Source organism: Mastomys coucha, unplaced genomic scaffold (assembly GCF_008632895.1).
Source record: "Mastomys coucha isolate ucsf_1 unplaced genomic scaffold, UCSF_Mcou_1 pScaffold23, whole genome shotgun sequence".
Taxonomy (NCBI): Eukaryota; Metazoa; Chordata; class Mammalia; order Rodentia; family Muridae; genus Mastomys; species Mastomys coucha.
The window spans coordinates 56,923,355-56,946,750 of record NW_022196906.1 but is presented as its reverse complement, the minus strand read 5'-3'; the positions used below and the strand labels follow the sequence as shown (position 1 = coordinate 56,946,750).

The 23,396-nt window shown below is 49.3% G+C and overlaps 1 protein-coding gene across 1 annotated transcript in view; it reads left to right on the top strand.

Moving 5' to 3' along the window:
• Positions 1 to 23,396, top strand: part of Coro2b (coronin 2B) — a 111,623-nt gene that overhangs the window by 35,604 nt on the left and 52,623 nt on the right. Inside the window, exon 2 of the mRNA XM_031343405.1 lies at positions 11,046 to 11,246. Within this exon, the coding sequence (XP_031199265.1) occupies positions 11,046 to 11,246 (201 nt within the window). The remainder of the gene's footprint in view (positions 1 to 11,045; positions 11,247 to 23,396) is intronic.

Below are 23,396 nucleotides of genomic sequence, written 5' to 3'. Positions count from 1 at the left end.
TGACCCTCCACCTATTTTATTTTTAAGATTTATTTATTTTATCTGTATAAGTACACTGTCACTGTCTTCAAACACACCAGAGAGGGCATCAGATCCCATTCTAGATGGTTATGAGCCACCATGTGGTTGCTGGGAATTGAACTCTGGATCTCTGGAGAGTAGTCAGTGCTCTTAACTGCAGAGCTATCTCTCCAGCCCCCACCACCTATTTTTTGAATCAGGATTTCCCGTGGAACCTGAAACTCACCAATGTGCCTGGGCTGACTGGCCGGTGAGCTCTACACATCCCCCTGACTCCACTCCTCAGCACTGGGATTACAAGCATGTGTCACCATAACCAGAGTTTTATGTGGGAGCTGGGAATCCAGTTCCTCATGCTTGCATGCCATCCACTCTCCTCTCTGAGCCGTCCCTAGACATGTCTTTAAGGTCTTCAGTGATGAGAAGTTCACCTTTTCTCACCTCAGCCCGTCCTACCACTGGACAGCAACAACTCTAACTAGAGTAGCTCACCACAGGGAAAGCTTCAGGGGAAGGCACCCTACACCCGCTCACTCATGGGTGGCACCCTGACTTGCTTCCACATATTGGAAGGACCTCCATAGGCAGGCTCTGCCCAAATTCCAGGCTGCCGCAGAGGAAAAAGCAAGCATAAGCTCTACCCTTAAGGAGCTTAGTTTACATGCTGGGTGCTGGGGAGCTTAGTTTACATGCTGGGTGCTGGGGAGCTTAGTTTACATGCTGGGTGCTGGGGAGCTTAGTTTACATGCTGGGTGCTGTGGATCTGAACTCAGATGTTTGAACAGGATGAGTACATCACCAGTGGTACCATCACCACTGTCAGCTCCCTGCTTTATTTTAACTTATTAATCCAGTTTGCATATCAGTAAGATAGACTGTATGATTAGGCTGACCTCATGCTCCCTGTTCTCCTGCCTTGGTTTCCCCGGTCGGAATGTGTCAACACATCCGCTTTCACTGGGGTTGCTTAGAGCAGCTCTCTTAGGCAGCAGCTCTACTCTCAGACGCCCCTCTCTGTGCTCAGGACACCTAGACTCCTCCACAGAGCAGCCACGCAGAAGCTAGCCCTGCTACCAACCAAGGTCCTGTGTCCTTTCTCACTACTCCTCCCTCAAACAGAGGTGATTTGGGAATCCTGGCAGTGGGCACATGTGAAAAAACTTGACAATGTGACTTCCAGTCCACCCCACCCACAGCTGCGCTCCATCCACCTCCTTGCCTCATCCTAGGGGACAGCAGCGGATGACGTCAGCTCTTCCACCCTCCATGTGAACTGAAGCCTGTTGTGGGAAATATTAAAAAATGAACCTGCCAACTCTCAGCGGGGTCAGGCCACACTCCTGCGCTCCCGCCACCGCCAACAACTCTCTAGAGTTAGCCCCTGCGCCAGGTGATCTCACTTGCTCAGTCTCTTGGCCCTCCAACTCTGCGAGGCTACATGCCTCCCACCGGGCCATCTCTCGGATGGGGCCCCCGAGTTCCTCTCGCTTTCACGAAACACCCCACGCATGCATCCCTGGTTAGCCATCTCAACACCTAGTTACCCAGTAGAATCAAGACTCTTAATACTTACTTAGCCAATCAGATTTATGTATCAATAACAACACAATTTACAAGATGTCAATACAATAATTTCAGAGCCAAATGATAATGATAAATCTTTAACCCAATTATTCTAACCTTTTGATAACACCACATTAGCCTCCATTCTGGTTCTCTCTCTCCTCCTGAGACACCTCTCCTTCTCTCTCCCTCTCTCTCCCTCTCTCTCCCTCTCTCCTTCTCTCTGTCTCTCTGTCTCTCTCTGTGTCTCTGTCTCTGTCTCTGTCTCTGTCTCTGTCTCTGTCTCTCTCTCTCTCTCTCTCTCTCTCTGCCTCCCTTCTCCTGTCCAATCACAAGCCTCCCACTGCCCTAATGTGATTGGACAGGGAAAACCCTGCAACAGAGGCCAATCGGGAAGACTGGGAGGCAGCTCCAGATCAGTTGATTAGGCTCTAGGGAAAAGTCCAGGGAAGCCTTCTGTCTGCCTGGGAACCCTACTGGGAGCTTTCTCGTGGGCTCCAGCCTGGCCTCTTGGGAATGGCAGCAGTGTGCAGGCTGACTCGGGAGCACTGCATACTGAATCCCAAGTCCCAGAAAGCCCTGTGAATACTGAATCCCAAGTCCCAGAAAGCCCTGTGAGATAGTATTGCCAACTTGACAGGGTCCAGAAGCACCCAGGAGACAATGCTCTGGGCATGTCTGTGGGGGAGTTTCCAGATTGGGTTAACTGAGGTGGGAAGACCCACCGCAAGTGCTGTACCTCACTGATGCAGCGGGATTTTGGACTAAGTAAGAAGGCAAGCCGAGCACCAGCAGCATTCATCTCTCTCTGCTTCCTGACTACAGATGTAGAGCACCTCAGCAGCTACCTCATGTTCCTGCTGCTATGTCTTCCCTGTGAACCTAAACGAACCTTTCTTTCATCTCTTAAGTTCATTGCATCAGGCATTTTGTCATAGCAGCAACAAGAAGAGTAAAGACACATCGCATCTGTGGCACTTGTCAGGATGAGATGGGAGGTGGGCATGTTTAAGGCCCTGCAGTTCCCAGTATTAAACCAGGGCTTTGCATACACTGGGCCAGTCCTCTCTCACTATCTGCAAGCATACTCCAGGTCGTTTCTTAAAAAGTCAGGTCTATTGAGATATAATTTACGTAAAGTCAAAGCCATCCCATTTTGGGTTCCCCATCTCCTCAGGATCCCATGCTATGCTTGTCATAAATACACGAAACTATGAAACCATCATTCTTTAGGAGATGCCCTCCTGTCCTGTGGTCAGCTCTCCTCCTTCCTAGACCTGCCACAGCTCACTTGTGTTGTCTTCAGAGTTGGGGCTTCAGCAGGATAACCCAGAAATGGAATTGTTCATCCTGTAGTTCTTGGCTCTGCTCACTTTGCTCAGCGGAGTATGCTTCGGACTCATCCAGGAGCTGGTTGGGATGGATGACTTGGGTCTGGATTTCTCAGCCATGTTTCAATATGGGTAAGCCCTAGTTATCTTCCCAAAGCCAGCTTTCATCTCAACAGCACCTCTAGCCAGAAATGCAATTTGTCTGTTCCACATGTAGATTAGATTGTTCCACATGGGCTATGTCAAGCAAAAATTAAAAACAAGACATGCTGGGTGGTGGTAGCATACACCTTTAATCCCAGCACTTGGGAGGCAGAGGCAGGCGGATTTCTCAGTTCGAGGCCAGCCTGGTCTACAGAGTGAGTTCCAGGACAGCCAGGGCTATACAGAGAAATCCTGTCTCATAAAAACAAAACAAAAATACAAACACACACACACACACACACACAAAAGACAATACAAAAACCCCAAACCAGGGATTGAACTTGGGCCATCCTGCTTGGTGGCAGACTATTGCCTATTGAGCCATCTCACTGCCCTCTAAGAAGGGTGAAGCCCTTCTCACCACCACCAATAACCTATAGGGTCAATGCAGAGGAAGGAGAAATAGAGAGGCAGGCTTCATTTTCTGTGAAATGTTCTGGTGTTCTATGGACATTTGTAATAACAAGTACTACCCTACCAATCATATGCCCAGGGTCCTCCCTGATGAGCACCCACCTAGGTCAACAAAGCAAGTGCTACTGTGCCAATAGCTGGCTAATGGCATGTCCTCCTGGCCTCTGTCCACGGCCAAAGGTTGTCCTTCTCCATTCTTGGGATTCCCTGTCTCTCTATCATTCCCTAGTCTTGTCTGGAGGTTGCTGGGTCCAAGGAGACCTTGTTTCCTGTGGGGCGTGGAGCAGAACTGCAGAAAGGGCAAATGTGAGGTGGGAGGAAGTCAAGAGCATTGTGCCACAGGACTAAGGAAAATGATGTGTAATTGGTTGGGGTTAATGGAGAAGACACCGGGTGATGGGGCCAGTGAGGAGATGCCAGGGAGCCCCAGAGTGTATGCAGGGATCTGGTAGGTCACGAAGCTCCACAATGGACAGACACTCGGGTGCTTTAATGCCTGAGAATAGCATCAAGGTTGGGAGCAGGGGGGAGTTTGGAAAGCTTCTTATTGGTCTGCCCTGTACAGGTGTCCAGGCTGGGTCCAGCAGCAGAGCACCTGGCAGGAACACGCATGAGCTGAAACCTAGCCTAGATCCAGACTGTGACTGTAAACTGTCGCTGCCACTGTCTGAGGGAGATGCACACACTTCCTTTTCCCTGTATGCTGAGGTCTCAAATGCATGAGTCAGGTTCAGTAGAGACTCTAGTGGCAGAAGCCAGGCTGCAGAGTGCCAACGGTGTGGCTCTCAGGTGACCACACCTTTGATTTGAGACTATCAGAGCGAATAGCCACTGCCAGGTCAGGAAGGAGATGGGGTATGTCAGAGTTGCCTTCGTTTTCCTCTAAAGAGACGCCACGACCAAGGGAACTGACTTAAACCAGACAAACAGCATTTGTTTGGGGTTCTCGGTTCCAGAGAGTTAGAGAGAAGGTCGTCTATTGTTCTCCCCCAGCCATGGTGGTTCTGACCCCTGTGCTGTGTGATGTGTGTGCCAGGCACAGGCTGTTACGACGTCAGCTCGTCAGAGGCCTCCTCGGAGGGCTGTGAGGGACGTGGTCCTGGAGAGGCCCTGGGTATCCTGTGTCCTAGCAGGGGAAACACCTGCTTGGCTATTTTTTCTTTTTAAGTCCTTTTGGTCTTCCTTTTCCTTGTGCTTGCTTCTTGGGTTTGTGTTTGTTACCTCCTGGCCTCAAGATGGCTGCTCCGCTCCAGGCTTTACACTGTCAAATGCAAACAAAGACAGGAAGCAGTGCCTTAGATAGCTGCTGAGAAAGGACTTTTCTTGTCTGTCTCTTTTCTTCTGTTAAAAAAAAAAAAAGAAGAAGATATTTCCCAGAAGCACACCCACCCCAGCAGATTTCCTCTGCATGTGTGTATACACACCCATGAGTATGCATCTGCATGTACAGGTGTGTACAGGTATGTATATGTGCATGTGTGTGCAGGTGTGTGTATGCATGTGTATATGTATGTGCAAATGTGCATGTGCATGTGTGTGTACAAGTGTGTGCAGTTGTATGTGCATGGTTATGTGAATGTGTGTGCATGTGTATGTGCGTGCATGTGTGTGTATGTGCATGTGTATGCAGGTGTGTGTGCATGTGTATACAGATGTGTGTGTGCATGTGTATACAAGTGTAGGTATGCGCATGTCTGTGCATGTGTGTGCGTGTGTATGCAGGTATGTCTGAGCATATGTATGCAAGTGTGTGAGAGCATGTACATATATATGCAGGTGTGTGTGCATATGTATGCAGGTGCCACGCCCACTCGTCTACTCCAATTCTCATCCCGTGGAAATTGGGGTCCCCGCAAGGAACCCGGTCCGCAGCATGCAGTTATGTGTGTGTGTGCATGTGTATGCAGGTATGTATGTGTGTGCATGTATATGCAGGTGCACTCAGATGTTACTCCTCAGAAGCTATCTGCCTTGTTATTCAAGACAGGCTCTCTCAATAGAACTTGGGGCTCACCAATTAGGCTGGACTACAAACCCCATAAATCTACCTGTCTCCACCTTCCTATCACTAGAATTAGAAGCACATTTCACCATGCCCAGGCAATTTTATTTTTAAAACAGTGATTCTAGAGATCAAACATAGAACCTTATACTTGTCTGGCAAGCACTTTACTGACTGGACCATCTCCTGAGGTCCCATGTACCCCATTTCCACAGTTAAGAACCCAGCTCTTAGAGTCAATGAGCGAGTACAGATTTGTAAGGCAGTGCTGGGGTTTGGAGCAGCTATGTCTGACTTTAGTGTCCCTGCACAGCCTTGCTGCTGACAGGTGCCATCTGATGGTTCTATAGAGAAATTAAGTTCTACTAACCCCAAAGCTTAGCCACAGCTCATACGGGGGGCCAGGCAGGTGGCAGCCCAGATACACTGTAGGTGCTGGGTGCAGGGCCCCAGTGGAGCCTGTTTTTTAACCACCAACCTGCTGAGGTTCCAGGATCCCCTGGAGGGAGAGGCCTCCCCTGGAGTTTCCAGGAATGCGCTGCCTCTGCTAGCCAATGTAGCTAGGAAGCTGGAATGGCTGGGAGTGGCTGAGGTTGCGTGGATATCCCTCAGTACCTCTGGTTGGCTGGAAACACACTCTGCTCCCCTCCAGTCAGGTGGCCAGGCCTTCTGCCTCTGAGAGCAGGGGCCTCTGCTGCAGGGCCAGCAAGTACTCAGAGCTTCCTGGTTGTCTTGTCTGCTCAGCTGAACCTCTAGGATGACAATGGTGGCTCTGCCCTGTCCTCCGGCACCAGGGGCCCCTTCTTCATGACTCCAGGGACATCGTTCACACTGTCCCTTTAGGTAGTGCGCAACCTTCATGCCCCCTATGATCCTTCCCAACTTTAATGCACAGAGACAGACAAGCTCTACCTGCAGGTGACCAGGGTAAATACATGTGCCATTCGTAAAGTCAGCCTAATCCACATTGTCATGTGAAGGCTCCAGCCTTTTAGGGGTGATGTGGCTTCTGCTTGGATGTCTGCAAAGAGCATAGGAAAGATGGTCCCTAGCTCTGGTACCCTCCTTTAACATGTTCTGGAAGGCTACCACTGAAATAGCCAGTTTGTCCCATCTTGGGCATTTTTTGTGCATCTGCAGTTGATTAACTCCGGTTTCACTTTCCTCCTGGCTCCGTTAGCAAGATCTTTTTCTCAACAGGGCCTTTGCTAGCCTTGATGGGCCCTAGTCTCAATGAGCACCTTGCCCAGGCCCATCTAGGCTCCTCATGGCCTCTAGTGACCTCTGACCTCCACACACACCCATACAGGCACTCTACAAACATGCAAGGATGAAAACACAAAGTCAGTTCCCCCTTTGCGTGCCCCTCCCCTCTTCCCTTCACCCTACCCCCTCAGCTGCATGTGCTGCCTCTGCTGCCCACCATGGCCCAATGTGCCTTCATATATGCTTTTCAAGGGGAGCAGCTGGCTTGCCTGCCATCCCCAGAGTAAGCCACTCTACTCTCTCTGAGGAGTACTCTGAGCTGAAAGGCCATGTGGAACACAACAGTCACCTAGGATGAGTCTGTGTCCCTTGTGAGCTGCAGGGAGTGAGTTCAGGAATCATTGGCCAAGGATCATAAAGATGCCCCCCTTCCTTACTAACTCCGATTCTTCCTACAAGGCAGAGAGCGCCAAGCAGAGAGCACCAAGAGTTACCACGGGGTTTCTACACAAAGCCCTTTTATTTTCTCAGCAACATGAAGTTCAATCGGAGGGTTGCTGCTCCGATTTCAAAGCCTTCAGCTGATGAGGCCCCTTGAAAGGTTTCTAAGGCTTAGGAAGAGATGTCACACACACACACACACACACACACACTGGGCACATGGCGTGGCACCAGCTTCTCTATGGGCAAGGTGACGCAAGGCCTACTTTCCGACCTGTGATTGACAGTACTAAAGAGTTCTAATTATTTAGACTGCTGAGGTACACTTCCTCTCTCCAACAGAGATGTCATAGCTCCCACCAGCAAGCCTTCCCCCACATAGTGGTAATCTTAGGGGAGGGGGCAGCCAAGCCCTGTCACCAAGTTCCCTGGAGACACCTTATCGGGGAAGGGCCTCCCCTTTTTTCCCACTGCCGAGTGACAGGGAGCCAAGCTCTTTGTCTCTGAAGCTGCAGTTTGAACGCCAACTGGCTCTGGCGGCCAGAGTGTAGGGTCCAATGTGGGAACACAGGGTCAGAGAGAGAGAACATCACACCCTCTCACCCCTGGGCAGCACAGATGCCCCTCCCCGGCATGCACATGTGATGTACCCATCATTTGAAAGGTCTCCCTACCTAGGTCTACATGACCATAGCCGTTGTAGCCTTGCTGTGTACCCTGGCTTGGAGACTCCCAGAGATTATCATCCTTCAAGAGGAAGGACTCTTTACCCTGGAGGCTCTCTGAACACAGAACCCCAAATCTTACAGAGTGAGGAGCACATTTCACAGATAGGTCTGCCAAGCTCAGCTTTTAGCCTCAGCTGCGAACTAACCTTGTGACTCTGTATGGCCGACCATGGAGAGTTCAAGACCAGCCAAAGCTACATAGAGAGTCCATATGAAAAAATGAAGAAATACTAAAGCAGAGGCTGGGATTGTAGCTGGGGTGGCAGAGTGCTTGCCTAGCATTCATGAAGCTCAAGGTTCGTTCGGCTTCCCAGCACAGCGCTAACCAATCCTGGTGTGATATCCCACAACCTGTAATTCCAACACTTGAGAGACATAGGGTGCCTGGCGATGGTGGCGCACACCTTTAATCCCAGCACTTGGGAGGCAGAGGCAGTCGGATTTCTGAGTTCGAGGCCAGCCTGGTCTACAGAGTGAGTTCCAGGACAGCCAGGACTACACAGAGAAACCCTGTCTCGAAAACCTCCCCCCCCCCAAAAAAAAAAAGCTGAGAGATATAGGCTGGAGGATCAGACGTTCAAGGTTATCCTGAGGTACATATCAAATTTGAGGACAGCCTGGGCTACATGTTCTAGAAAGAGGTGGAGGAGGCAGCGTGTCAGTGTATCTATCAAGAGCCAGCCACATAGGCATCTTGTCTGTCACTATACCTGAGGTCTGGGAGCTGGGCTAAGTAGAGAGAGGGAAAAGGACAGAGAGTGGGAGAGAGCAGGAAAAAAGGAAAGAGAGAGGAAGAGGGAGGTGTCTGTGGCGTGGGTGATACCAGCTGAGACATGCAGCTGAGGGTTCCCTAGGAGCATCTTGGGTAAATGTAGGTGTGGGAGGCTCAGGAGAGGTAGCATTCCCTGTGCTGGGCATGAGCTGGGCAACTTGGCGTTGATTCTTCCTGTGTGTCCTGTAGGTGAGGGGAAATTAGCAAGCCTCTCTCTGTTAGAGCAGATGGAGGGGCACAGAGATGTTCAGAGGCTTGCCCACGCCACACAGCCGCTCTGCAGAATGATGGGACTGGAATGTAGGTCCGTGTAGATTTTAGTCCAGACTTGTCACCCCTCCCTTGAAGCTCCCGGGAGGCCGCACAGTGTGGTCTTCACTGGAAATGAGCATGTCTCAGAACCTAGCCACTGGGTGTACCGATGCTGGGAGGCTATCTGAGAGCTATCTGCCTTCCACTGGGTGGGGCTCCCTTGAGGATGTGGGAGAGGCTGGGCTGTCGTCAGGCCAGGGACCTAAAGGGGTTTCCTGACTACAGAACTCTGCTGGGCAGGCCAGGAACAGCGTGCTGGAGCTTACCCCGGCTCAGAAGGACCTGGTCCCTCTTCCTGCTGTCTCCGAGGGGAATTTGGCTAGGCAAAGAGAACCAGGGCTGAGGGTTATACCAGGAGCAAGAACAGGTCTGAGGTCAGCCCTGAGGCTAGCCCTGAGATTGAGCTGCAGCTGGGCAGAAAAAAGGGCATACCCGACCAGAATGGCACTGGCAGAAGCTGGAATGAGCAAACACAGCACCTCCCTATGAAACTGGAATCTAGAAGGCTCTACTTTGCAGGGACAGCGTGATTTCTATAATTTCACACTGGAATGGCTCTCTAAGCAGGGACAGACCTGTAGTATATTTTTCACACCATGTTTAACTGATCTTTCCTTTTCCTCTTCTTCCTCTTCCTCTTTATTTTATTTTTATTCTTTGCCTCATTAGCACTCATTCACAATAGTATCTGTGACATCAAAGGTCTGGAATATGTAATATTTTTTCTAATGTATTAAAATAAACATACAACTGCTAAAATTAAACCCTTCATCTCCCAGCACTTGGGAGGCAGAGGCAGGTGGATCTCTAGGAGTTCAAGGACACCCTGGTCTAGACAAGTGAACTCCAGGACAGCCAGAGCTATATATTGAGGTCTCGAACAAAAACAAGATTCCTTCTTGACATTTTGGCTAAGATCAAGTGCAGAGCTTGTGAGCCAGGTGTGTGGTCATTGCACAGAGTCGTAACTGAGTGCCTGCTATGCAAGCGAGGCCCAGGCTGAGCTCACTACAAGATTGGCGTGGCTTCCCTGCAAAGGGCACTGACCCATAGAAGGGCTCCATAGATCCCCCACTCACCCTCCAAATGCTTCAAAAGTAGAACCTGCTGACTGCTCAGAGCCTAGACTATGAATACTGGGCGGGGTTGGCTGAGGAGGGCCTCCTCTATTCTATAGAACAAGGACTCTCAAACTTTGGGATGCTTCTCTATCATTTGGAGGTTGGGCAAGTGAAACTGAGTCAGCTTGTTGAGTGTTGAGCCACACTCCTAAAATATTGCAATGGATCCCTTAGGCCCAGAGTGGGACCCAGGAACTGCATTTTCAAGAAACGACCCAGGAACTCAGTGATCTCCCACACCATCAGTGGTTCTGACATAAGTGATCGTTGAGGACTTCATCTCAGACTCAAAAAGCCCAACATCCGGTGCCTTCCCCTCTGGCACACTCAGCTGTGTGGCCTTGTCTCAGTCACTTAGCTTTTCTGTGCCTGATGAGGACAATGTTGGTGGCAGAGATGAGCTGTGGAGCACAGAGGTTTTTGAGGGCATGTTCGTGGGGGAGGGATTCTAGAAAATGCAGTCCTGTCTCCTTGCTTCCTTGAGCATAGGTGATGTTTTCCCCTCTGCCACTGACATTGTCTTTAGTCATAAACATGCAGCCTCCTTAACCTTCAGGAATGAGTGAGAGGAGTTTGGACAGCTAGGACACTGTCACCTGTGTGGCTGGCTTACTGTATTGCATGTCATTATCATGGGTAGAGAGAGGACCCTATTCTCTTTCTAGAAGATCCGTTGGGCACGTGGACCATATACAGGAATGTTATGAACACCGTCATGTCAGGCTCTGTGTCGGCAAGACCGTCTAGGCAAGTAGCCAAGCACATTATAGGTCCTGTACTCTTGGTGGCTCCATCGCCTCTCATTCCTCCATGAAAATTGGGTTTGCCTAAGGGATCCCTTGCTCCCCTCATCTCTGACTCCCCAGTGCCCTGTCCAGCTCCTTCATGAGTAGTAGTCAGCCTAACCCTGCCTCTTCTGGTCCCTTGCAGATGTCCTGGCGACCGCAGTACCGCAGTTCCAAGTTTCGGAACGTGTACGGGAAAGTGGCCAACAGGGAGCACTGCTTTGATGGGATCCCCATCACCAAGAATGTGCATGACAACCACTTCTGTGCAGTCAATGCCCGCTTCCTTGCCATAGTCACTGAGAGCGCAGGAGGAGGCTCCTTCCTTGTCATCCCCCTAGAGCAGGTAAGTGGCCCTGGTTGCCCTGAGATTCTGACTGAGAACTTGGACTTGGGATGCCTGAGATCTGTTTTCTCTGCATCTAGGTGGGTCCCTGTCTGGAGGACTGGATCACATCTGTCTCTGGGGACAGCTTGGGCCCTGCCATTCTATCTCAGTGTCCATTTGGTATAGAGCTGGAGGAGAAACATCTATGGGTACTTTTGGATCTGCAAAAACCTGTACACTTAGGGAACCGCCCTCAGCTGGGAGGCTGGCCACCTTCTGCTGGGTCCCTGATGCCCCTGTACACTTAGGGAACCTCCCTCAGCTGGGAGGCTGGCCACCTTCTGCTGGGCCCCTGATGCCCACTTCCTGCGCGGAGGCTTTCACCACCAGGCTACTTACGCGACTGCCACAGGTTAAACCCACAAAGCGAGCTGCTGTGGATTTTTGTCGATGTAGCCATTCAGGCACAGTCCCGGGAGGCCCGTGGGAGGTCACGCGCCTCAGGCAAAGTGCTTGCTGTCAGTTTTGCTTGTTTATGCCTGAGTTCCCATTCCTAGCCTGACTCATCCCAGCGCTGGGAGGAGGTGCTCATAGAAGAAAACACTGGTTCTAGAAATGCAGTCAGCTGGTGGCGGGACAATTTTGAGGCTTTCCTCCCCCGGAGGGAGCACAGCTTTTGGGGATACATAGGACGGCTCTCTTTCCCACCACAGGGCCAGCTACAGTGTCCCTGAGGCCAGAGCCAGATCTCAGAAAGGTCTAAGGAACAGTGCCGTAGAGGTTGGAGGTACAGGCTTTCCCACTTGCCAACCAAGCGGCCTTCTGGGTGTCTCTCAACGTTTCTGCCCTTCGTTCCCCTGTACTGATAAAGCACGGTCATCGCTCCTTATCCTGCATTGGCCACATGGGTCTCAAGTAGGAACGACATGGATGTTGCCTGGGTGCTGCACTGAAGGTATCTTGGTGACAGTCACTCTGGAGCCGGACGGTAGAGATGGATTGCTGTTTTCTTAGTAAAGTTGTCAGCTCTGCTTATGGATTTCTGAGGTGCACCTTGCCTCACCTTCCAACCAGATCAGGTCTCTGTTATGGGGACTAGCTCCTAGCAGCTGTGCCAGCTTGCGGATGGATCCCTGGGATGGGGAGGACAAAGCCACCGCCTGCACCATGCCATGTTCTGTTTCATAACTCACAAGAGTCAACACTTGGTACCTTTCTGTGCAGCAAATTGTTCTAGATAGAGTGACAATATAAATGTTTAAGGTGGGGGAGGGGCAAGGGGCTAGGGAAAGGAAGAAGGGAGAAGAGAGAGCCTGGCAGGTGGTATACAGCCATCATCCCAGAAGCTGGGAGGTTGAAGCAGGTACATAAGTAAGATTTTTATCAAAGGAAGGGAGGGAAGACTGCTAGTGTATCAGAAAAAAAGTGAAAAACATTTTAAAGTTTTTTATATTAATTTTAAAATTATATTTATTACTTTGTGTGAATGTATGTGATGTGGGGATATGTGTGTGTGGTATATGTGTGTGTGTGCATGTGTCTGTGTTATATATATATGATATGTGTATGTGGTATATGTATATGGTGTGTGCATATATTGTATGTATGTATGTGTACAGTGTGCATATATGTGTGTGGCATGTGTACATGTATGTGGTGTGTATATATGTGGTGTGTTAGTGGTGTGTATGTGATGTGTATATGTGGTATGTATGTATATGGTATATATGTGTGTATAGTACGTGTATATATATGTGTGGTGTGTGTATGTATGGTGTGTGTGTGTGGTCTGTGAATGTGTGCAGTGTATGTATATATGTGTGTGGTGTGTATATGTGTAATGTGTTAGCAGTGTGTATATGATGTGTGTATATGGTGTGTACGTATATGGTATGTATGTATGTGGTGTGTATGTGGTCTCTGTGTGTGATGTGTTAGCGCACTGTGTGTGTATATGTGTGTGGTGTGTGTATATGTGTCTGTATGTGTGATGTGTTAGCAGGGTGTGTGTGTGTGTTAGAGTCTGTGCCATGATGCATGTGTGAGGTCAAAGTCACCTTTCAGAAGCCAGTTCCTTCCCTCTGTCATATAGGTCCCAGGTAATGAATTTAGGTCATCAACAGTTGGCTGCAGGCCCCTTCATCCACTGAGTCACCTCACTGGCACCTGGAGAACTTTTAAAAACTCATGCTGTGAGGAAATGCTTGGTATGTCAAAGCATTTCCCCAAACCATCAGGGAAGCGATTGGTGCGATAGAATGCGTTTTTTAAACAACTAAGCTCCTGTACTACAATGAGGCACTAAACAAAGTTAAAAGGAAACCCGTGCTTGAGCAGAATGTTTTCAGTACATAGCAAATGAAAGGTTGTATTTGGAACATAGAACATTCCAGAAGAATCAGCACAAAAGGAAAGTGAAAAAAAGACCTGCATAAGCAATTCACAGAAGACAAACATTTAATAGAGAACGAGGAGGCTGTGGAGTGTGCGAGAACAGGTGTGCAGCCCTGTGGAGAGATAACATGAGTAAGGCAGCCAGGAGATGCTGGGAGACCCCTGTTCACCTCTGAAGACACATGGCTACCAGCCAGCACTCCATCTCGGGGATCTGTCCAGCTGGACTGTCCTCAGGAGTATATAGAATGTTAGTAGACAGACGTGGAAGCACAAGCCTGTGATCCCAGCACTGGGGAAGTGGAGTGGGCTACATACCAAATTACAGACCAGCCAGGACTATAGCAAGACTGTGTCTTCAAATAACAAACAAACAAATGAATAAATAAGATGTCACACATGGTAACACACAGCTAGAATCCCAGGGCTCAGAAGGTTGAAGCAGGAGGATCACATGTCCAGGCTGCCTGAGCTACACAGAGAGGCACTCAAATAAATGTTTGCAGATTTAAAAAAAAAAAAATTGAAACAGGGTCTCACTATGTATAACTCTGGCTAGGCAGGAATTTTTTATGTGAACCAGACTGACTTCAACTCACATTGATCTGCTGGCCTCTGCCTCCTAAATGCTGGGATTAAAGGTGTGTCCAGCTTTTTTGCATCATTTTTAACATCCAGACATTATCATCATCATCATCATCATCATCATCATCATCATCATCATCATCATCATCATTTCACCAGTTTAAAAAAAAAAATCTTCTCTGTCAAGTTGTATCCTAGCGTTCCATTGCTGTGAAAAGACACCGTGACCAAGGCGACTCTTATAAAAGAAAACATTTAAGGGCCTGGCTTACAGTTTCAGAGGCTTAGTTCAGTATCATCATCATAGCAGGGAATATGATTGACAGGCAAATATGGTGCTGGAGAAATAGCTGAGAATTACATTCTGATCCACAAGCAGAGAGAGAAAGAGAAAGGGGAGAGAGAGAGAGAGAGAGAGAGAGAGAGAGAGAGAGAGAGAGAGAGACTCCAACAAGGCCACACCTACTCTTTTTAATCCTATCAGAGTTTCATTCCCTGATGATTAAGCATTCAAATATATGCCCTTATGGGAGCCATTCTTATTCAAACCACCACAACTTGCTTAAAAGCTTCCAAATTCTGTACTCTGTACAGAGAAGTTGCCCTCCCTGGAAATTGATACATACACATACACACACACATACAATCCCCACCCCTACATACACACACACACACACACACACACACACACACACACCCCTTCATCTGTTCACTTTCCTGGGGTACCATTCACAAGGAGCAGGTGCCCTGATTCCCAGACATGCTGTATGTAATAGTGAAACTTTACAAGCACTCAGCAGGCCCATCCTGGAGGAAGCCAGCGATACTGCTCCCTTCTGGGTCCTGTGCCCTTCAAGACGGGCCCTGTTCAACACAGTCTCTGGATCACTTTCTGCACTTGTGGATGAGAGGAAATCTAAAAGGCTTTCCTGTGCATGGGTTATATCTTTCATCCGTTAGCATGTTCATCACAAACATGAAATCATCTTGGGCTGGGGATGTAGCTCAGCTGTCAGGCTGCTTGTCCAGCATGCATGAGACCTTGGTTTCAATACCGAGGGCTGCACTGACACAGTGTGGTGGCTCAGAGCACAGGCTTGTAGTCCCAGTTCTCAAGAGGATCAGAGAAGTTCAAGGTTATTCTCTGCTACAGAAAGAGTTTGAGGCTACCCTAAGCTACATGACCCTGTCTTTAGAACTAGAATCTTTAAAATATGTATCAATGAAGTAAAGTCACAGCAAATTCATTTCACATACTCCTGGAAGACATTTTATGAAAAATAATATTTTAGTGAGAAATAGTATTTTTGAAAGCCAAAAAAGTTAAGGAGGGGTTAGGAGGGGGCTGGGTGGTAGAGCCTAGCATGTAGACGCTCTAGCGTGTAGAAGGCTCTGGGTTACATTCCCAGCACTGAAAAAAAAAAGTGAATGAGAAGAACAGCATTGTTTCCCACTTTTCAAAATCCTTCTGGCTTGATGGAGCACAGCTGGATTCTCACATCTGCTTCTGCATTCAGCGGGTGGCTGTATCGCATGAGAAGGTGCTTTAAAAAGAAATACCATATACTCTTGAGAGACTAGACAAACAGGAATGTGGTGTTTGAGTGCTGTGCAGAAAGTAGCTTTGATTTCATGAATTCCCTGAAAAGTCTTATTTTTTATTTACATTTTATTTATTTATGGGAAGGGCCTGCACCTGCCCTGGTGTACACCTGAAGGTTAGAGGACAACCCACCACAGCTGGTTTTCTTCCGACATCATGTGGGCCCAGAAATCCAACTCCAGTGCCTTGAGACACTAAGACATCTAGTTGGTCCCTGCAAAGGTGTTGAGGAGCCCAGTGGACCTCAGACCACTTTTTGGAAATCGCCCATGCTGAAGGACACTAATGAAAGAAAACTATTTGTGATTTGTGAAAAAGCATGCTTGGTCTCATTAGAAACACCGATGTACTCGTGATAGTGGTGCATACCTTTAATCCCAGCACATGGGAGGCAGAGGCAGGCGGATCTCTGTGAGTATGAAGCCAGCCTGGTCTACAGAGTGAGTTGTGAGATAGCTAGGGCTACACAGAGAAACTCTGTTTCAGGAAGGGGAAACAACAAAACAAAACACCACTTATGTAACTAGAAAAACCAAGAGGACATTATTCAGTGATGAGTTCTACTTTTTAAATTTTTTCTTCTTTCTCTATGATGTTGCTTTATAATGAGCACTTAAAGCATTCATGGGTAGAAAAAGCATTGTGTAAGGGGGGAAATGGAGAGCTGAGAATACAACTCAGCTGGGCGAGTGTGCCTAGCATGTGAGAGCCCGTGGTCCATCCCTTGGTGGTACATGAGAGATGGGAAAGTTCAAAATCATCCTTGGCTACATAACAAGTTTGAGGCCAGCCTGTCAGAATACAGGGAAGTCAACCCCATCTTCCGTGTGTGTGAAAATTAGAGACAACAGGAGCTGGATAGAGGTCAGCTTCCAGGCCAAGGGCAGGAGCTGACCAAAGCCAGCTCTCCTACTTCTGCATCCACAACTACAGTACTGTGATGACAAGTGCTGATGGACAGGTCCTTTAGGCTCTGGGTGGGTCTGGAGGGGGCCAGTCTTCCCAAACTCTTGTTCAGCCTCTGCAGTGGTGCCCAGCAGCGGATGTTTTCCTAGTTAACATGCAGCTCCCAGCCCCCACCTCTCAGAAGTGGAATGTTAAGCTGCAGATGCACCAGTAGTCAGCACCCTGATTGCCTGGCACAGCAGTTGGGGCTTTATGAATATTGCAGGACCTAGGCACTGTGCCCAGCACCTCGTTAACCATCCAGCCACCCAGTGCCCCACTCCTTTCTTGCTGTACTCCCCAGGGCTGAATCAAGCCCCAAGAAGACCAGGGCTGGAAGCACAGGTCCCTGCCAGCCACCAAGTGTCAGCTGGAGGGAAGGAAGGACCTTAGCCTAGATGCCAAGTGTCTAACTTTTCCCCATAGCCAAGCAGGAGCTGTACAGCAGTCACCTGTACTTTTTGAGAGTGTAAGACACAGTGAAAATGCTGGTTTTTTTTTTTTTCCATTTTACAGAGGAAGAGACAGAGGCACAAAAAAATGGACTCCCCGATTCTGTACAGTACACAGCTCAAACTTAAACCCTCAGATTGCCCGGATGCATGCCCAGGTACCTCGCAGAGAGTTAGAAAGCACTTTTGGGGTCTTAGCCTATATTACTGTGGTTGGAATACACTCACTGCCTGGCTCTACAGAAACCACTGAACAGAGACAGGAATTGAATCCAGCTGTTGGGGAAGCCAGAGGACTCTGGTCTCCAAATCTGCTTACACCTTTCCATGATCACTCCAGTTTGTATATTCTATACCAGAACAGAAGCAGTCTAGCACCCATTCCAAAATTTAGTTGTGTCTCTTTGGGCAGGTTGTCAGCCTTATCAGGTTGTCTCTGAGTCTCTCCCATTATGTCTTTCTTCGTATTTGTATACCTTATGAATCTCTCTCCTGCCAGGCGGTGTCTGGCTTTAATCCCAACACTCAGGAGCCAGAGGCAGGCAAATTTCTGAGTTCAAGACCAGCCTGGGGTACAGAGCTAGTTCCAGGACAGCCAGGGCTACCCAGAGAAACCCTGCCTTGGGGGAGGTGTATGTCTCTCTCCTATCTCTTTCTTCCCTTATTCTTGTGTCTGTGAACTGGGGATTTCCAAATGTCCAAGGCCACTGAGTCTCACATTCCTCCTGAGCTGTTTACAATGTGTATGTGCAGGTTCCTTCCTGCAATATGAGGTCCAGATGTGACCCTATAATATACAATATAGTCCCTGTCACTGTTACTCTAGGGAGCTTCTACCAGAGGTCAGGGTACCAAGTGGGGGGATGAAGCATTGGTGCCAAATGGCAAGGATAGTCAGGGAATGGGTCCTGGAGAGGAAGCCAGATAAGTTGACTTAATTCCTTCCATCACAGTGCAAGGACTGGGTCCTCAGGACTATGCTGGGAGTCTTGAATCCATGTGCCACCAGGTCTGGTCTTCCAAGGGCCCTGTGGGTATCCCATGGGTGGACCTGGTAGGTGGGCCTCACCAGATGGGCCATGCACCTGTCTCCTGGCATCACTCTTCATCAAGTGGATGAACATTTGGATTTGAATGGGTAGTGTGCTCCCACTATTGGGTAAAACTGGTGGGGTGTGACTGCACGCTCCATACACGGGAGTCTCTGGCTGACATATTCTCAGCTGTCACTCATTCTGGATGGGGCCAAACTCACAGCTTCACTGCCTCCTGCTCATCATGCCATGGCTCAGTCTGCTGAGACGTTCCTCCGGCTTCTGGGTATCAGGGAAATGCAACCCACAACTTAGGACCTGGGTTTCACCGGTCTATGTCAGCTTGGACTATGTTACATGATACGCCTGCCTCTATCTCCCACGAGCTGGGATTAGAGATGTAGCACCCTGAGCCAGGTTCTGTGGCTTCCTCTTGCCTTTTCTTTGTCTGTGATCTTGGGAGGAAGCACCATCCAGCCCGGCAGTCAGAGGTCAGCAGAGCTCTGGCGCAGGGCAACAGCTCGGGATGGCTCCAGGGGCAGACACGTGTTCCAGTCTCTGTCACGCCACTCAGGTGCTGTGCGACCTCCAGAGTCACTTCCTAGACTCTGGTTTTTCTACCTACAAATTGTTAAGGTTGGACCCCATGATCCATAGAATTCGATGTAGCTCTCACATTCTGGTACTTGTTAACAACCCCTTTTTATTCAAACATGTCCTCACCAGTGTTGCAAGTTGGTGTTGTACAGTAGACAATGACCGATACTCCCTCTCAAGACCGACCTCAAATGCCAGCTCTGTGAAACCTTTGCCAGCCCAATACCCAGCTGCAGATAGTCTGTCTCCCCTGCTAGAGCATTTGCCTGGCCCTGTATTCATCATATGGTTATACCAACTACCTGTTCACGCATCCATCTACCCACACACACACACACCTAGCCACCCCTCCATCCAGACCCATCCAATAAATGCTTATTGAGCACCCACTATGTTTCTCTCATAGCTCTTGCCCAGACATGGTGGCACATGTCTTTCATTCTAGCATTCAAAAGGCCAGCAGATCTCTGTGAGTCTGAGGCCAGCCTGGTCTACAGAGTGAGCTCCAGACCAGAGTAAGACCCTGCCAAAACCAAACAAGAAACAGTTCCTACACCAGGGATGAGCATAAACAAGGCCGAGTCCCTATCCACATGCAGTTCAGTCTAGTTGGCTGCCTGGGTGGTGAGGGCATGTCTAGTTTGCATGGTGGCAAAGGATCAGCAATGGATGGGTTCACACCCACATTGGACTGACCTGAGGCTGGACCCAGAGGCGTGGTCCCTACCTCCTCTTACAGACTGCCTGATGACCCAGCAGCAGGCTTTACTATGGAGCCATCTAAAAGTCACTGAGTCAGGCAGCTCCCTACTGCCAAGGACCACAGTGAGATCAGCCTTTCCGCTGCCCCAAACCTTCTCTCCCATTCCAGACCTTGGTAGCTTACCCCACCTCCCCTAAATTAGGTCTGAACTACTTCCCACTTAGACAGCCACTCACTCCCACCCTCCCTTCTCCGGGGGAATTCAGAGATCTTTTCCAAATCCATTTCCCCATCTTTCCTCAGTCATCCTTTGTTCTTCAAGCTGCCTTCCTTCCTCTTGGTGCAATTTGCATCTCAAAGCTTGTGACAGGCTGAGTACTGTAGGTGACTTTGGGAAAGGGGGAGACTTAGGGGGGAGGGAAGGAGGGAAGGAAGTAGAGGGGGTGCTGCATTAGAAGTCTCAACTTTACTGCATTCGTCTGAGGCCTGAGATTGACAGCTTTGTGTTTTTTCCTTTTTTGGAAGAATAGCTGCTTATTTTGGGGAAGAAGAAAAAAAAAGTGAAGGCAAGCCCTTCTTCAGAGATGGAAAATGTCTCGAATTCATTCTATTTCAAAGTTATGAGTGAGATGAGGTACTCTCTGGACTTGGGGTCTCTAAGCCAGGGATGCAGCGTGGCTAGAGAGAAGTCTGTCTGCTAAGCCCATCCCTGTACCAAAAAGGCCTTCCCATTCCCCACAAAGCCAAAGTCTAGAAGCAATAGCACCTGGTTCCCAGGGACCATGAACCTGCAGTGCTGAATCCAGACTGTGGCTGCTCCCTCTGCCCAGGGCTCAGGCCTGGACCGGGAAGCCTTTTGCTAGACTGACCTGCTCCCCATTTTCTGAGGCATTTGGGAGTCATAGCCCCAACCCCTAGTTGTATAATCGGAGCCACTTTGCCTCAGTTTCCCTGTGTGAAAATCCTGGTGTTCCTTGTTTCTCAGTGTGTCGTGATGTCTAAATGAGGTGTTACATAAAATGTCTGACACACAGTCTGCCGCACAGCGTGTGCTCAATAACAGGGAGCTACCATGATGCAAACAGCTTCTCTCAACAATGGCCACTGAGCTTTGGTGGGCTTTGAAGCATGCAGCCAGTAAAGGGGAGGCCTGTCTGGAACAGTCCCCAAGGATCTCTGTTCCTGGGAACTCACCGCCCAGAGAAGCATCCACACAAGCAAATCCATTTTTGTCTGAAGGGTGTTAAGAAAGGGTGTTAAGAGTTCCAAGGTCATGGCAGCCGTGGCTGGATGCTGGAAATGGAGGGTGGTGCCTGGTGGTGTGGTGCCCCTGCAGGGCCAGCGTCACTGTGGAGCGGCTCCCTGGTTGCTTGGCTTACAAGGGCTAAGGCACAGAAGGGCTTTAGCGCCACCTCTGGATGGATGTGCAGTCCTCAGCCTTGCACTTCCATCCTATTGCAAGATAAACTCTGGGTGGGTGGAAGAAAGGGGGAGGGGTCAGAGCCTTTCCAAACCTGCAGATGGAGGCCAACCCTCCCTGAATCTGACCTGAGTTGGAGATTCTCTGTTCTGAGATGGCCCTGATGCCACAGGATCCTCCCTGAGCTCCTCACAGAGTCCCAGTCTGACCCCCAAGAGGCGTGTGGTGTTGAAGTGTGCATGGTGGCACACCTGGGCACTCCCTGTCCCCTTTCCAGGAATTCTGTCCTTGATCCCTTCTGAGAGTTCCAAGTCTCTCTACAAAGGTGTTAGAGATGACGGTACCTTTTCCCCAGGGCTCTTGCACTAGGTTAAGGTCAGGAGTCCCAAAGAAGCTGCTGATGAAATTCCAGATGGCAGTGAATTGTGCCACCTGAGGCGGCCATGCCCAGCCCCTGGGAAAGAGAGGCAGAGAACATGCAAACACACTCACTCACCACCCACTCCACCTGAGCCTCAGCGTTCTCAGTTCCTCTTCCCAGGGTTTCAAGAACGAAAGTGACATAGGGTTCACACAGTAGTGGAGAGGATGTGTGTGTGGGGGGGACTGAACATCTTCTCAGGGCCCCATGGGCCAGGCCCCAAGGCCTCAGCAAGATGTCAAGCCTGTTCCTTCCCTGTCAGCGAACAATGGCTGCCTGTGTGCCTCTCCTGAGAACCCTGGGCCTTGGCTAGCCTGGAGGCACTTTCCATTTCTGGACGCCCCTACCCCCCACTTCCACTCCAAGGCCTTTAAAGTCATCCTGACTTGTGGGGGAGAAGAATGGGTCACGACATCCACGGCCTCTCAAAATAAATGGAGGCTTTGCGGGATCCTCTAAATGCCGGCTCTGCTGCATCCGCTCACAGAGCTCTCTTGATTCTCCTCTGCCCCCCTCCCAGCTGTACTCATCAAAGACCTTGATTTTAGTTGCTAAGCAACCTGTGCCTAAATTTCCAAGTGGGTCTTCAGGTGAATACAGGAAGGAGAAGACAGGGAAGCAGTGTTTAAAATGATACAGTTTATGTGTGGAGATGCCAAGGCCCCGAGAGGGCGACACTTGGTGAAGGTTGCACAGCTAGTTAGTGTGTGTAGAGGTGAGTGAGTGTGTGTGTGTGGAAGCCAGAGGTTGATACCAGGTATCTTTCTCAACTCTTCTTTATTATATGTATATAGAGATTGGCCGGGGTGGGGGGGGGGGAGGTGCAGGGGATGTCTCTCACTTAACCTGGAGCTAGACTAGACTGGTGTCTTAGTCAGGGTTTCTATTCCTGCACAAACATCATGGCTAAGAAGCAAGTTGGGGAGGAAAGGGTTTATTCAGCTTACACTTCCACATTGCTGTTGATCACCAAAGGAAGTCAGGACTGGAACTCAAGCAGGTCAGGAAGCAGGAGCTGATGCAGAGGCCATGGAGGGGAAGCTGGCTTGCTTTCCCTGGCTTGCTCAGCTTGCTATCTTAGAGAACCCAAGACTACCAGCCCAGGATGGCACCACCCACAATGGACCCTCCCCCCTTGATCACCAACGTAGGAAATATCTTAGAGCTGGGTCTCATGACAGCATTTCCTCACCTGAAGCTCCTTTCTCTGTGATAACTCTAGCCTGTGTCAAGTTGACACACACAACCAGCCAGTACAATTGACTCCCTTGTCAACTTGACACACAAACACATTACTATTAAGCATCAACCCTCACTTTCTTATTCATCCCCAAGATCTAAATAATTTTAAAAGTCCCACAGTCTTTACATATTAAAAGTTCAATCCCTTTAAAATATCCAATATCTTTTAAAATTCAAAGTCTCTTAACCATGAGCTCCACTAAAATACCTTCTTCCTTCAAGAGGGAAAAATATCAGGGCACAGTCACAATCAAAAGCAAAATCAGACTCTAACCGTCCAATGTCTGGGATCCACTCATGATCTTCTGGATTCCTCCAAGGGCTTGGGTCACTTCTCCAGCTCTGCCCTTTGTAGCACACACCTTGACTTCTAGGCTCTAGCTGCCTGTACTCTACTGCTGCTGCTGTTCTTGGTGGTCATTCATGGTACTGGCATCTCCAAAACACTGCTGTCTTCCACTGCAACTAGGCTTCACCAATAGCCTCTCACAGGCTCTTTTAATGGTGCCAAGCCTCAACTCCTTTGCATGACCCCTTCAGTCCTAGACAATCAATTGCAATGCAACTGAGGCTACACCTTCACCAATGGCCTTCTGTGGCCTCTCACAGTGCCGAGCTTCAGCTGCTCTTCAGGACCCCTTCATGCCTTCAAAACCAATACCACCTGGGTGACTCTCACACATTACCAAGTCCAGCCACAGCACAAGGTACAACCTTGGCTGTCTCTGGAACACAGCCTCTGTGCTCTCAGAAAACACTTCTCAGAAGATGC